General features: G+C 34.0%; 1 protein-coding gene across 1 annotated transcript in view; it reads right to left on the bottom strand.

Annotated features, from left to right (window-relative positions):
* The window catches only part of LOC124171143 (calcium-dependent secretion activator), a gene marked incomplete at its 5' end in the record, with an annotated part of 262640 nt that overhangs the window by 9701 nt on the left and 238094 nt on the right, over positions 1-14845 (bottom strand). Inside the window, 6 exons of the mRNA XM_046550281.1 lie at positions 1620-1765; positions 3590-3694; positions 6914-7030; positions 7118-7276; positions 7384-7537; positions 7631-7786. Coding sequence (XP_046406237.1) covers positions 1620-1765; positions 3590-3694; positions 6914-7030; positions 7118-7276; positions 7384-7537; positions 7631-7786 — 837 coding nt within the window. The remainder of the gene's footprint in view (positions 1-1619; positions 1766-3589; positions 3695-6913; positions 7031-7117; positions 7277-7383; positions 7538-7630; positions 7787-14845) is intronic.

Genomic DNA, 14845 nt, shown 5'->3' with positions numbered 1-14845 from the left:
TGCTAACAGTTTATGACTCTTCATAATTACAATTAATTAACAAGTTATAGATAAGGGGTTAAGCTAATTAAAGAAAAACCATCATTGCCCTTGGTACTCCAATGAGTTAAGCTAATGAATGAAATGTCTCTCTCAACAACATGAAAACAACCTCTTGAAATTTCTTTTTCTTAGCTACTGATGCTACTGGAATATTTTTATGGGTTGAAAAATGGTATCATCCATGTCATGAGTCAAACCACAGCATGACATAAGAAACTAAATTTTCAGACACCATGCCACACAACTGCATACCATACAAATTATCCTGAAGGTTAATGCTGCATGACTCTATTCCGAGATCCCCAACCCATCTGCAATGCATGGAAATTAGTAGCAAAGCTTTTGCTTGCAATGACACCATCAAGCAATTAGGCTGATGAGCAACTGTGCACTGGTAGAGGAGACTTTAATCTACAATTCCAGCTTGTGGGAGACTACAATTCATTAGGTAACCTTCTGGGTAATACCATTTCTTTGCCTCCATTCAGTGTGTACTTGAAAATCACAGTAGAAAATCTGAATCCATTATTCAATATTTAACTCGCTTAACTGCCTTTTTGCAGCACTGAGAACTCTATGGTATGGCTTCCACGAGTTCTTGTCCCTAATCTGACATGGTACTGGACAGCCCAAAGTGCAACCTTGAGTTGCCTTCCCACACGAAGTTACAATGTGTACAACTCAAAAATGGCCCAAAGGTCCATGAAGACACTAAGTTTGATGGTTGGAAAAATCTTTCAGCATTATCTTGTTCCAGGTAGTTTGATAAATTGATTGATTCAGAATTCAATGACGACAGCTACCTGTATCAAATGAAACTATGGTGTGATAAAAAAAATATCCCACAGAAACAATGCTGAAAATGGATCAATATGTAAGTACGTGTTTATTTCAATTCCAGATATGAATGGGCATTTTGTCCAAAGTCGAGGCTCATGGTTACTTGCAAGTAAGACTTCAAAAAAAATTATATACATTTTTCACAGTGGCCTCTAAAATACTGAAAAACAGATGGAAAATTGTCAAAGATAAAAACAATTAAAATTAAAAATGCACGATTTTTTCACTGCACATGGAAAATGGGTAAAAATTCAGAATTTAAAACTATTGAACGTCGATTTTCTACAGCAACATTTTATTGACTTTCTACAACAATTGAATGCATTTCTTGCACAAACAAGGCAATCAGCAAACTCAGATGAAACCATAACAGGGGAATGATGTGACCAAGGAATTTTTAATGACACAATACATTTTGAAATGAAAGAAGTTATGTATCTGCAGGCAGCTCTTTTTGAAAATGATGGATCAAATTTCCATTGTGCTTATACTAGAACACCTACTCTAAAAATAGCAGATTTCTCCTAGGGAAGATGTATTTAAATGAATAATTCCAAGAAAATGATTTGTAATTGAGCCAACAGGCTTTGCTTATGGTAATACCACCATCAATAGAAATGCAATTTTTTCAGTGAATGACTACAGTAAGAGAAGAAAAACTTGAAGGAGAAGCCTGCTATTACTCATACTTTATCAGAAGGCACTTTCCTGACATATTGTGCAAAGTCAATACTCACTCAGAGTCATCATTATCTTTCCTTGTGCTCATGGTAAGCTCGCATGTTGTTTCCTCTGTTTGCATTCTTTGAGAAACAGTTTGATAGGTCTTGGAGTTGAGCTTATCTTCCATTACACCTTGCAGCTCAAAATCTGAGTACAGTTTCTGGCAAAGAAATACACAGAATTTTGAAATTATTATCATTTCAAATTCATTGACTGGAAATTTATCTTCATTACGTGAAATAATTTAATAGGCGAAGGTACACATTGGAATTGGAACATAGATTATAGCTTCAATTATCCTTTATAATAGAAGGCAATGCTGAAATGGATTTGTCAGAACACATAACCAATAAACTTTTCTCAGGTTTCCATGCAGGTAAGAAAATGTAAGAGCGCCTAATCATACAAGACACATAATCCATCAGTGGTCAATAAGTCAATCTGTAAGTAATTTTTTATTTAATTTCAGTGTAATGCTTCCTCTGTACCTTGCTCATCCATACCATTTAAAATTGGTGGTTTAGAGGAGGAGAAGGATAGGAAAGAGAACAGAGGAGTGTGGGAGAGGGAAAGCAAGGGGAACATGAAGGTGACTTGTTAGGGAAAAAATACGCAGATAATTCAATGACTTACTTATCAAATGGTGAATAAAGGAAGCTCTTGAGTACAATGAAAAATCTCATAATCATATAAAAATTTGAAATTTTTTACAATTATATCTGATATTTTCCATGAGCATTGCCACAAAGACTTGCATAGCAAAAATTGTTTTGATTCATTTCTGCATTAATTTAATTTCTTTTAGCGAATGCTCATTACATTGCTTATAAATACAGTAAACACCCAATTATATGAGATAGTGATGGGTGGAGGAGGAACAGAATATCAGAAAACACACATAAAACAAATTTTGACCCTTCCTTCTCATGTGATTCATAATTTATGCACAACACTACATCAGAGTATAAATATGTGAAACATTCTATGCCAAAGATTTACATTTTATGAGGGGAATGTAGCTTACAAAAGCCTAATGCAGGCTGGCATTAAAATTTGAAAATCTTGGAAATTTTGCTCATGATCATTTCAATAAAGATTGCAACAAATATTGGAGAAGGGTGAAGAATTGTGTACCATTACTCTGCAAAGTTGATAGTTTGCTCATGGATAGTAGGTAGAATTATAGAGGATTCCATAATTAGATTAATCATTACTTAATAATCAGAAGATAATTTTTGGGGAAGGAATAGTATGCAATTGAAGGAGAAGCTAATTTGATTTGCATGACTCCCTTACCTAAAGCTAGGCGAGGCTTAAAAGTGGGACTATGTGCATGAAAATGCATCATTTTTATGATGATCCATCAAATTTATTCTTACTCCTTAGAAAACCCATTGTAAAAAAATATCACATAAGAAGGCAAAGAATTTCAAAGTCAAAAGAAAAAGAGTCAACGGGCAAACTCTCATACAGACACCCTTTCCTTATGTATGTGTACACGAACACAGCCCATGGGCCAAAAATTTTACATCCATGTCATTATCAACCTGTGCACTAATAATGATTATATTAACAGCTCCAAAATGTCACACTGTTCCCAAGTAAACTATGCAGTAATACATCTTGGAGATAAAATCTAAATACCATTAATAAGTGTCCATTAAGTAGTAGACTAAGAAATTCATAATAATTTCCAAGATTGTCTTCACAAAATACTAATTTATAAACATGACGTTAACAGAAGAAAATGGCATTTCAATGGATTTCAGGGTAAAAAGTTAAAAAGCATACTTTGGCTGGTAACAAGAACACTTTTGGGCATGTTTACATGGGATACAATGCACCACTACGTTAAGTGAAAAAGGATCCTTATTAAATGTACATGTACAATATACACTTTGTGTAAAATATGAGCTAACACCCATAGTATATCATTCTTACATATAAAATGACTCAATGGTGACATCAGCCTTAGTTTTCTTACCTTCACTACTTGTAACAAGCAAGTACACTGGTATGGGTGGAGAGAATGATCCATCCTTTCGGTCAGCCAATTACAAAGGAGTTGGATTTGAGCAGTATACCACAACTGAAAATAATGATTCACATTATTGAACCAATTCAAGCAACTATCAATTGTAAGCTTAAAACCTCTAATTAAGATGATTAATAGCTTTGCATAAAGCTGTAATGCCAATGGATCAATTAACCTAGGTATAAAATTAAAAATAATAATAGTTGAGTTTCATTTCATGGATGCTCTCCGAGGATCTGCCAATCTCAGCATTTTAACTTTTAACACGTCTAATTCTTTCATCATTCTTTATGAAGGAAGCATAACTTGTATTTATTTATCTTTATTCATATCTGCAAATTTCACTTACTAGCAATCAGTTCAGGCAAACATCAAGTGTGTTGGAATGACGTATGTACTACTCTTTTTCACTTGATAAATCTTAGCATGAACTGCAGCTAACTTTCCATCAAGTAAAATCATTTATCTCTATTGTCTCAGGCTCAACTTTGAGAAAGTTCATTTTAATAATAAAACGAAAAAAAAAAAAATTGTTTTATTCCACCAATATTTTTAATGGTATGACTAGTTTTGACTCAGCAGCGTCATCATCAGATGGCCACTGTATCAAAACAAGTCATACCAGTACAAAAATTGGTGGAATACAAAAAAGTTTTTTATTATTATATTATTAAGTAAAATCATGATTATTGATCAATTTACTAACATGTATGCAAAAATGAGAATAGAACCATCAGCTTTACTCCTGTTTCACTTATTATTCTTTTGATATTTAACATGCTTGCTGCTGTATAACCCACTTGCGGGGCCAAAATTACAGTTTGATGCGCAGGGGAGGATCCATTCCTCAAAAGTCAGGGGTGCTTAGGTCAAGCAGTATGTGGGTAGCAAGCAAGGTAGCAACACTTGGATTCAAGACCCCCTCAGCACCTTACGCAGGCCAGTTAAATCTTGGCAAGGTTTCCCTCACTCTATTGCCAAAACACTACACTGAACACCATACATTCTTCCCAAAGTTGTATCGCTTCAATCTCTCCATATCACAGACAAACACTAGAGTATAGGCTTCATAGATGGCATTGCCAATTGCACTACAACTATGAAATCTTCATGTTCAAAATTGAGGTTCTTATCTCATTCAATCACCCCTTACCCTCTCTTCTCCTTTCCTTTCCTTCCCTGGGTGGTGAGCTTTGTTCACTCATCTAAAATTTGATACCTCCACACCATAAATTCAATTCACTCCCCTCCCATATTTTTAACCCCTCAACGCCGTCATGGGTACCCAGTACACGCCCTTTAAATTTTGCATGCCGCCATCATGCGTACCCAGTAAGCTTCCTGAACTTCTGTATATTATATTTTTTCTCTGTCAGATATTGTATTTTAAATTAAAACTAATTGCTCTACTTTTTTAAGAAATGTTTTTATTTCCAATAAAATATTCATGGCGACTTTATGCCTTCAGGCTATTTTAAAATGTTTTGATGGAATTCCGTTTTAAACCAGTGAGTAGAGGAATTCGGCCTAAAAACTCAATGCCCTCCTTCAGCTGTACTACCTTGAAAACTGCCGCCTATTCTATTTGTGAGATGTCAAGAAGGGTCAGCTACTTTAGTTTGAGATATGATATCTTCCTTATAAGGTCACTGCCTTCTCTCCGTCTTCTCCTTGTGTGTCATCACCTCGAGCCCCAAGTGTGTTTGGTCCGCCCCATTAGCCCTAAGCGAAGGGCCCATGTGCTTCGCTCTGCATTAATTTTTTTCTTCTTTTGTGGACAGTAATCAATGTAGATAAGATTCCTTCTAAACAGTCAGCATATACCAGGACCCCTTCGAGATATTTTCTCGTCTCTAGATGGAGCTTCAAAATCACATGCTTCAGTGCACTAGAGCCATTCATGCTGTGTGGTGTTTTTTAAGACAGAGTGATGAAATTCTCATCAGGTGTACTTCCAGTGAGACTGTATGAAAGGCATTGACAAGTACGGTTACCCTACAAAATTCAATAATGCATCACAATCGTGCTCTAACTCACAAAATTACGAACTGACCTAGCTGGGCGTGCGACGCAGCCAGAGCAGAGAAAAATCACTCCTCGCGTTTAGGAAGAACGGGCGAAATGCTGATCAGTTCCTAAATTCACACCAGATTCAATGATGCTTTGCTCAGACTGTGCCCACAGTGAGAGTTCCTCTAAGCCACACAGCATAGCATCGGCCAAATCGAAAGGCGCCAAATTCGAAATTTGAAAATTTTGAATGCTTGTATCTCTGAAAATTCATAAATCGAATGTCCATAGGAAGAGGACTAACTGTACGCCCAATTTTGCAAGCCGTTATGAGTGGGTCACCACGACTCCACAGGAATGAAGCTTATTATATGATATTGCGAGTACACTGAATAAAGAACCATAATTGACGCTCTTGGGCACAGTACATGAGAAGAACTTAAATGTGGCGCGATTATTAAAACTTAGAGCAGTGAATATCCACCTAAATGCCATTGCTTATGCATGGAACTTTGTAATAAAGTTCATTTTATAACCGCTGGGACTGGGTCTGAGGTTCGTAATTTCGTAAAAACGAAAATTTTGTAGTAATGTTTCTTTTACTTTAGCTTGGATAGGCCTTTTCGTCGGGACCAAAGATTTGCTTCATAATATTGAGAACTTTGTAATAACATTGTTCATATTAATGAGAGTCTACTGTATAATAATTAATCTCCACTGTTCATAAACATAACAGCTGGAATATGGTCAGACATTCACTAGGCACAACTATCAAACACACATGAGTGCAAATGACAAGCTCTAAGATCAGCAATACTGAGGGGAGGGAATAATTAGAGATACTGGATGATAAAAAAGAGACATTTTCTTTATCTATGAATCGACTATCAGTGGTCACCGGGAAAATACTGGCCAATCTGTTTATGTATTATGTTGCAGATGATACATTACATAGTTAATATGCTTATCACCATGCATTTTTTGTATTGTAACATATTTATTCTCTAGTTTCCTTCATAGATATCTTAATAAACTTGAATGTAGATACTAATTTTGTTTACACAAAACAAGAGGAGTGGCCAAACGAAAGTGAAAATTCAAGAAGCTACTTTCACCCACAAGGCTTAAGTAAGAAACAAACAACATATGGAATTTGGGAGGTATTAAAGGGTCCACACTTGGAAATTAAATAAATGTAGAGCAAACAAGCTAGAATTTATGCTAGTGTAACACCTAACTTAAAGATGAAAAAAATTTCATTACCTCAAAAAAGTTCAGTATCCAAAGTTCATCATTAACTTTACTCCTTATCTGGTCCATACAATTTCGAGTAAAGTTAACATATGCTTGTCCCATTTCCTTTCCTGATCCAGATACATTCTGTAATGAAGTAATATTTTCTTTTGAGCCAACTCAGAAGATGAATTTCATGGATCACATGGCCTTTACTTAATATTAATTGCTTACCGTGAAACTCAAGATGGAACCTATTAAGCTCCCTTCATCATATCGGGAGAGTTTAGAAAGAGTGGTTTCCAAAACAGACACCAGTTTACTAATCATACCTTGCGTCATACTTGCTGAGGTTTTTTCAATTAAATCATCAATTTTTGTATGGTACTGGTGCTGAAAATAACAATTATCCAAAATTAGTGTCCTAGATAAAAAGAAGAGGCCGAATGAATAGAGTCATAGTATGTTCATTTGTTTTAACATAATGCCATATTGTTTACCACATCCACCCCATCAACGGCACACAACTTGAAGGACTGGTTTTTAGCATCTAATATCACATTAACCATGGCACACATTTCAGATGGTATGATGTAGTCTGTTGATATAAATGTCACACCTTTCTTCAACCATGTCTGGAATGCACTTTCCGTCCTTTGAAACAAGGATTTATGGTGAAATTAGGATAAAATCATTACTTCAGATATGCTTAAGCCAGAGCACTTCAGTCGTCACTTGGTATACTACCTTTGAATACATGACTCAATCATATCACAAGCCATAAGCTTCAGCCTTTGTTCTAAATGTTGCCTAAACTCTGCATCAGGCCAATGCAAATCTCTTATGAAGGACTGCAATGCATCTAACTTCCAGAACAAATCCTCAGACGTAGCACAGCCATTTCTGCCAAGAGTGAAAAAAAAATTATTAGCAAAACACCTTGTAGTAATTTGGAAGGATATATAAGCCTAAATAAATAATTTTTACATTATAATTTCAGTGCCACTGTTCCTCAATAGCAGTGGAATGGCTTGAGTGTCAAAACACTGGGAGTAAAGGTATTTTTATTTAAAATTGACTTATTTCAGAGGTAAAAATAATTTATTTAGTATTTAATCAAATTCAATACAAAAATCTGAAGTTTTTGACTACTGATTACCAACAGCTTGAAAGAATCAGGGAGTTAATTAACCCAAAAATTATTTTTTAAAAGGAATCTAGAGACGTACCTGCCTTATTTTATCAGATACCAGAAAGATAAAGATTGATATTTAGATAATTGGGATATGGATAATTTGGAAACATTCAATGGACAATATCTTAAGTATTACTGAAAGTTATGCCATATAGATGTGAAATAGCCTATGATATCATTACTGTAGAGTTAGCGGAAGATTCTCGTTCAATTTAAGAAAATGAGCTCAAGTATTTTGGGGACCTGGGTGTGGGAGAGATGTAGTAAGAGTAAAAAATCTCTAAATAATAACTATAGGGCGAGTAATTTTCTAACTTTTTCTTCTCCAAGGTATGACTATACAGTTTGAGACCTCGACCTCAGAAAGCTAGAGAATCAACCAAGCTAAAAACTGACTTTTCTTTTTCTCAGATGTAGATAACAATGCAGACTACAGTAAAAATCTAAAAATCAGATAGTAATACAGGGCAAAGACAGCTATACTGGGTTAGTCCTCGCACCAGTTGTAAAAAAGGATAGCTGACTGGATAAAAATCATAAAATTAAGCCACTTATACCAGCCAGGTTAATTTCCCCAATGACATTTTATATTTTATCCACTTGTACATCATACTCACATAAAAGGTAAATTTTTGAAAGCATGAGCAATTACCAAAGATGTGTATTTTATGGAAAAATTAAAACTGAATAATCAACTCATTTGCTCACAAAAAATTGCATATTCACTTAAAAATTAATGCTATATGCTATTCCCTACACTGCATATTTAGACAGTCTGGATGGTGTATTCCTACAGTGATCAAATAATCACAAAGAGCACAGTTATTGCATACTTTACTTTCCCTCAACTCTAATACACCTTTCACAAATTACTTGCCCGTTAGTCTCTACAATAATTCAGCATGACATTGGAGTACGTGATTAAAATTCTCATTCAATCTCATACTGCTAAAATGGACCTTTCGAGGAATAAGCTCATCACTTCAGTTCTCTCTCGAACCAGGAATATGTAATCTCATATGTTAATATCCTACTAAAACCTACATATGATTGGAACAAAGGAAATTGAAAATCTGGAGAATTTTTAGGTGATGTTGCATGTCACAATGATGGCTTCAGCAAAAGGAAAAGGCATTTTTGACATCTATTGATTTTTGCTTTTCACTCGAAACAAGGGCCTAGGACTAAGAGATGGCTGAAAACATAAAGATCGATAAGGAATGCTCAGTAATTTTTAATTCATTCGGGAAATTATTTTTACTAAGATAGAATAAGCACTTCATTGCATTAAATATTCATTAGAAGGGCATAAAAGCCATCAAAATAACTTTGAAAAAAAAAACATTATGAGAGTTTGACTCATGATTATAAACTTTATGCATGTCCATTAAATGTTCCCCAAATCAAATTTGTTCACAATTTTTACAAATACCAATGCAAGTCTACTGGGTTGCTGTACAGGCATATAATTTTCAATATTTTCAAGGAAAACACTTAAAGCAATTAAGTTTGTACGATGGAATAACTTTGGTAGCAGCATAAACCTTAATGTCTGTAACAAAATGCATAATATGGGATATTTTGAGTTGAACATGCCCTAGAAAACAATTTTTTCACATTCTAAGTAAAAAGCTGTGCATGCTTCAGAACCATTACGTTTTATGAGGGTAACAAAACTTTGGAAAATTCACTGATACACACACTGCACTGACTCTCAATATAAACTATCTCCACAATTTATTTACAATTAACTTTTAAAAATCTAAAATAGTATTTTACATAACTACTTGGCTAGAATAACAAGAAAAAATAACTTTTAATAATACATACATTATTAAAACTGGGAAAACAAAATTTTAGCCTCGCTAATTTTCATATCAAGCATAGCAATGCTTTTGTAAGAACATAATTTAGTCTATGTAACTGATTAGATCAGGGATCCACAATTTAGATCAAAGTGACAGAAACAGCTAAATTAAAATGAAGATAGAATAGGGAACATCTATTTCAGAACAGATAATTTGAAAGATATGATTTTGCATTGTGTAAAGTAGGCCCTATGAAGAAAGCATACAATGGGCTGAGTTCTCTAAACACATAATTTTTACTTTAGAAAGACAAACAAAATACACTATAGTAAGTCTCCAGAATTCTATATAAAAATGACTGCACTGTAACTGCCACAGAAATATAGGTATTTTCTGAGGACCCCTGTTCTAGACCCAGTATCATTTCTATGGACAAATTTTAACTGGAGAATACACATACATGATTTAAAAAATAATTTCTACAATATTTCAAGAGCCAAATATAAACTGCCATTCTCTAATTTTCTACAAAGGATCTAATTTAAATATTACAGACAAAACTAGGAAGCAATGCACTGGCAACATAACTAAAAGAATTCTTAAAATTTGTATTTGCTGGAGAATACCCACACTTTTCCATTCTTAAAAATTTCACAACGCATTTCAAATACCTAAAATAGCGGCATGACCCTTGAAATTTTAAAGTAATTAGTACTTCAACTAAGGACGCGGGCCGGAAAAAATGAACCGGTTATTCAATATTAAAAAGAGCAATTGATTTACCATTTTTTATATTTACCATACCGACAGATAGAGCTTCCTTATGAGCAAGAGTGATCCTTATCATGACGTGATTTAATTGATAGGTATTATTGAGGATGCCACTAATTTTAAAAGACAGCATCACTCTTCTTGCCAAGCTAATATAATATTGATAAATAAATTCCTGACTTGTTCAAGTCTTAAAAAAAATCAAAATTTTAAATTCCAGAAAAAAAGGTTGCAATGAAAGGTTTCTAATTCAATTTAAGAATGTCTAGATTTTCAGCCTAGCTGAATTCATAATTTAAAATTGAACATCACTCCAAAGGCAGGTCATGACTGTTCAAGATGATGAAGTGCTCAAAAGATTAACTATCTTCTGGGTATAGGGTTCACTGATCTCTCCCTCCCAGTCAGATTAATCACATAACACCAGCATGGTAACTGATTGTAATTTTACTCTCATAAGATGCTATACTAGGTTTTGACTGAAGAATAAAAACCATAACCATAACCATGGACTCAACCACCTTGTTGGATTCCCGAGAAAAAACATACAGGTACGGAAAGTACCAAATCTAATTTATGCAGCTAGAACAAAGGTGATAATGCACGGATAGACACTATATTCTTCAACACAATCATATTAGTGATCTGGAAAGCTCCACATGAAATGACGATTTGCTATGGAAAAGTTATACCAAAGCAATTGCCGAGCCACCAGCACAGTAGGAAAAGCATATGTAATAGGTATTTTAATCATAATAAAACAATAATTAACTTCAGTGTTGAAATAGTTTGAATAAGATGTTACACTCAAAGCTAGTATAGGTACCTAAAATTCTTAAGCAGTCATAAATGTTGCCTGTTTCTGGAAAATGTGGGTATTATTTTGGCAAATACATTTATTCCTTAAAAAATTGATGTCAACCATTTCTGTTGAACTCTATTCATGATTGAGCATTCTATGGATGTGATTTTCAAAATGTCAATTTCAGTCTATATTTCAATAAAGAGCAATTAAAGGAATTTCAACGAACCTATTGTGCAACATAAACATTATTTCCTTACGTCTAAAGAAATCAATCAATGATAAATAATATCTACTTTTGCATTATTACTGGAACGAGTTTACTGAAAGTTTTAAACATACTTATGGCTGACACAATTAAAAAAATCATTGAGTGAAAAACCAAAATAACGCTAAATCAAATCCTTACACTCAAGTGTAGCATTGACTTACACGCTAAAGCTACATGACTGGTTAAAGCAACAGTCACTGACTGCGCAAAATACTATGCATAATTCTGTTCCAAAACAAATTGATAAAGCATGTTTCACATCACTGGATAAAATCAATTATGATTAACATTTACAGCAGAGTAAACAGAACTAAAAACTTCTGGTAAAGAAAACTCTTGGTGAGGTCTGAAAGGGAGTTTCTTAGTACAGGAATCTAACATGCACAAACTATTCTTTCATTATCATTCCACTGCTGCACAGAACATTTCATCATTATTGAAGAAACATTCAAAATGTTTTAAAAATGTAGTATTTAAAGTTTGAAGCATAAAGCATGAGCTTTAAATATATGTTTTGCAAGAGCATTAGTATTGATAAATATGTACTTGCTGCTTTATTCATCATAAGGACTTTCTTGTACAAGGATATTTTTGTGTGGAACTACACCCTTGGATGCAAATTCTAAGATATAGAATACCTAATTTGCCAACCTTAATTCCCAAAATACTGAAATATGAACTATTGCTCGACCTTATTGTCCTGCTTTAAAAAAATTCAAAGATAGATATGGTCAAAAGCATTTCTGTACAACCTTCAAACTTACCAAGTGCTTAATCTCCTATAATTTAATTATGTTACATATTTTTTAACTGAGGTATAAAAAGATTTACCGACCAAAATAACAATTGATTTTGAGCAAAAAAAACAAGTTTGCAGTGTATGTTCCTGTGGTGCTTGAGAGAGAGCTTCCACGTAGTTCAAGTTCTCACTGAGTTTATTGATGCAACAGGACAGAAGGTTTACCCAATTACTTCTTAGCATCTTCAGGTCAAAGTGACCTGATCTTCAGTAGAACCTGAAGGTCCTAGAAGGAAACTGAGCAAAGGCTGCCATACTGCACAATAGATCATGGTGGGAACCTGCACCATGGAGATGCCTTCAAACTAATTAAAACTTTCCCAATGATGAAAGTGAGGTTGCACCTTAATTTTTTACTCATGAAATTATGTTAATTCAAGGATTTATGTTTTCCCTGTAATAAATAGCATATCATCCACGTATTAGATACTCATCTACTTCTGCTACAAATTCTAATTCAGCAAATTTTAGATATTCTTAGAAGAGATAAAATTTAATTACTGAATGGATGGTCGATAAAAATGTAGGCTCAGAAGTCAAATAAGAAGTCTCACCTTGAAAGAACAATCATTTTTGAATGTTTCTTATAAATGTGTGCCAACAATTGGAGGATATCCATAAAACAAACCACTTGGTTCATGTGCAGCATGGGCTTTATCCTAAATATTTACAACCACTACTGATTCTTTATGAATTTTTCTCCCATTCAATTTCACTAAATCTATTTGGAGAAAATTTCACCAAGAGATATCTTTAGTAAAATGGCAAATACAGCGAAGCTGAATGGTTACACAAACTTATCACTCAATTTATACTTTACAAATGTAGAAAGATGATGATGATTAAATTCCGTATCAATAAATCAAGCAGTAGACTGTACAATACATTTCTCTTGGTCATAATCCTTGATGTAGACAAAATTGGTTAGTTAAGTGAACACATGGAATAACTTATATCAGCTACATAAAATGTGCACCCTGGAACTAAAAGAACACTCTACAGAGGATTTCTAACACACTTTTTCCCAAACATAAGTGGAAAATATCTAATAGTAATTAAGAAATCGTTTATCCAAGGAAGATACTAACATCATTTATGGGGAGTATAAAAAAAGCCAAATAAAAATCATGTCTTTAGCGATCAATAACTTGGCAGTAGAAAAATAACTCATCTATGCTTGTAAATACTCATCTTAAAAGCTAAAATAAATTCACATCATCACTTTGAGAGCATGTTGATACACTACCCTCTTTTTCTTTCCTGAATTCAAATGATACTTTAATTTTTCTACAACCTTTTATGCTAACTGAGATCATTCATCATCAAATGTAACACAATATGCTCCACATTTTTCTTTCTTACCCTTAAAAAGTGATATCTACCTCCTATCATCAATTTCTAACATATTATCCAAGAGCGAACTTTGTTTAGCACCTATTATTTCCACTAATGAAGTTACACAATTAAATAAAAAGGAATTAGTAGTTATTTAGTAAATATTAGATATATCCCCAAGAAATATGCATCATAAAAGCTCATAGAGTAAATACGAATTAGCCTCCTTGGATTTTTCCCAATGTAAACCATGACATATAGGCAAGGAAAAGAAGCAACAAAAGTAATCACAGAGTTGAAGACAGAACTTCCATATGCCATTTTTCACTGTGCTTGAAATCCTCTGCTATCAATAAAAAGTGAACATCAAGACGGACCACTTAATCAAAATTACTAAATATCATAGTAATAAGACACTTCATGGAACCTCAATCAATGCATTATGAATCATAGCCACAAAGCTAAAAAGTGTCATCATGAAAATTCACAACAGAGGTAGATATAGTAATAAGAAATTAATAGAGGATGGTAGCTGACAGCATTAAAGTCACTCAGGCCACAGTCAACTAATCTGCTCACAATACCATTGAGTCACGTTGCAGTCAATTTTCATAACTATTAACATGTACTTGTACTCTCATTTGATGTTACTGTACGAAAAATTCCCTCTAAACCAAATGTATCCATCACATTTGCAAGCACTTATGCCTGACACATTTCCATTCTTCACCAAGATGTGGAAAAACTACAACCCATTCACAACCATTCTAACTCCATTCTTTCAATAATATGGATTTCTGGGGACAAAAGATGAAAGCATTTAAAGCTTTCCTACTGGAAGACTCCGTGGAATGATTAAGCCGACAGTTGACACCAAAGCATCTCAGCCTTCATTCATTCTTTACCAAATGCCAGTCCATACCATGGAGACCAGCAGCCTCTGAGATGCAAACATGGGCATTGCACAGGCAAAGACACAAG

Source organism: Ischnura elegans, chromosome X (assembly GCF_921293095.1).
Source record: "Ischnura elegans chromosome X, ioIscEleg1.1, whole genome shotgun sequence".
Lineage (NCBI taxonomy): Eukaryota > Metazoa > Arthropoda > Insecta > Odonata > Coenagrionidae > Ischnura > Ischnura elegans.
This window is presented reverse-complemented; position numbering and strand designations above follow the sequence as displayed.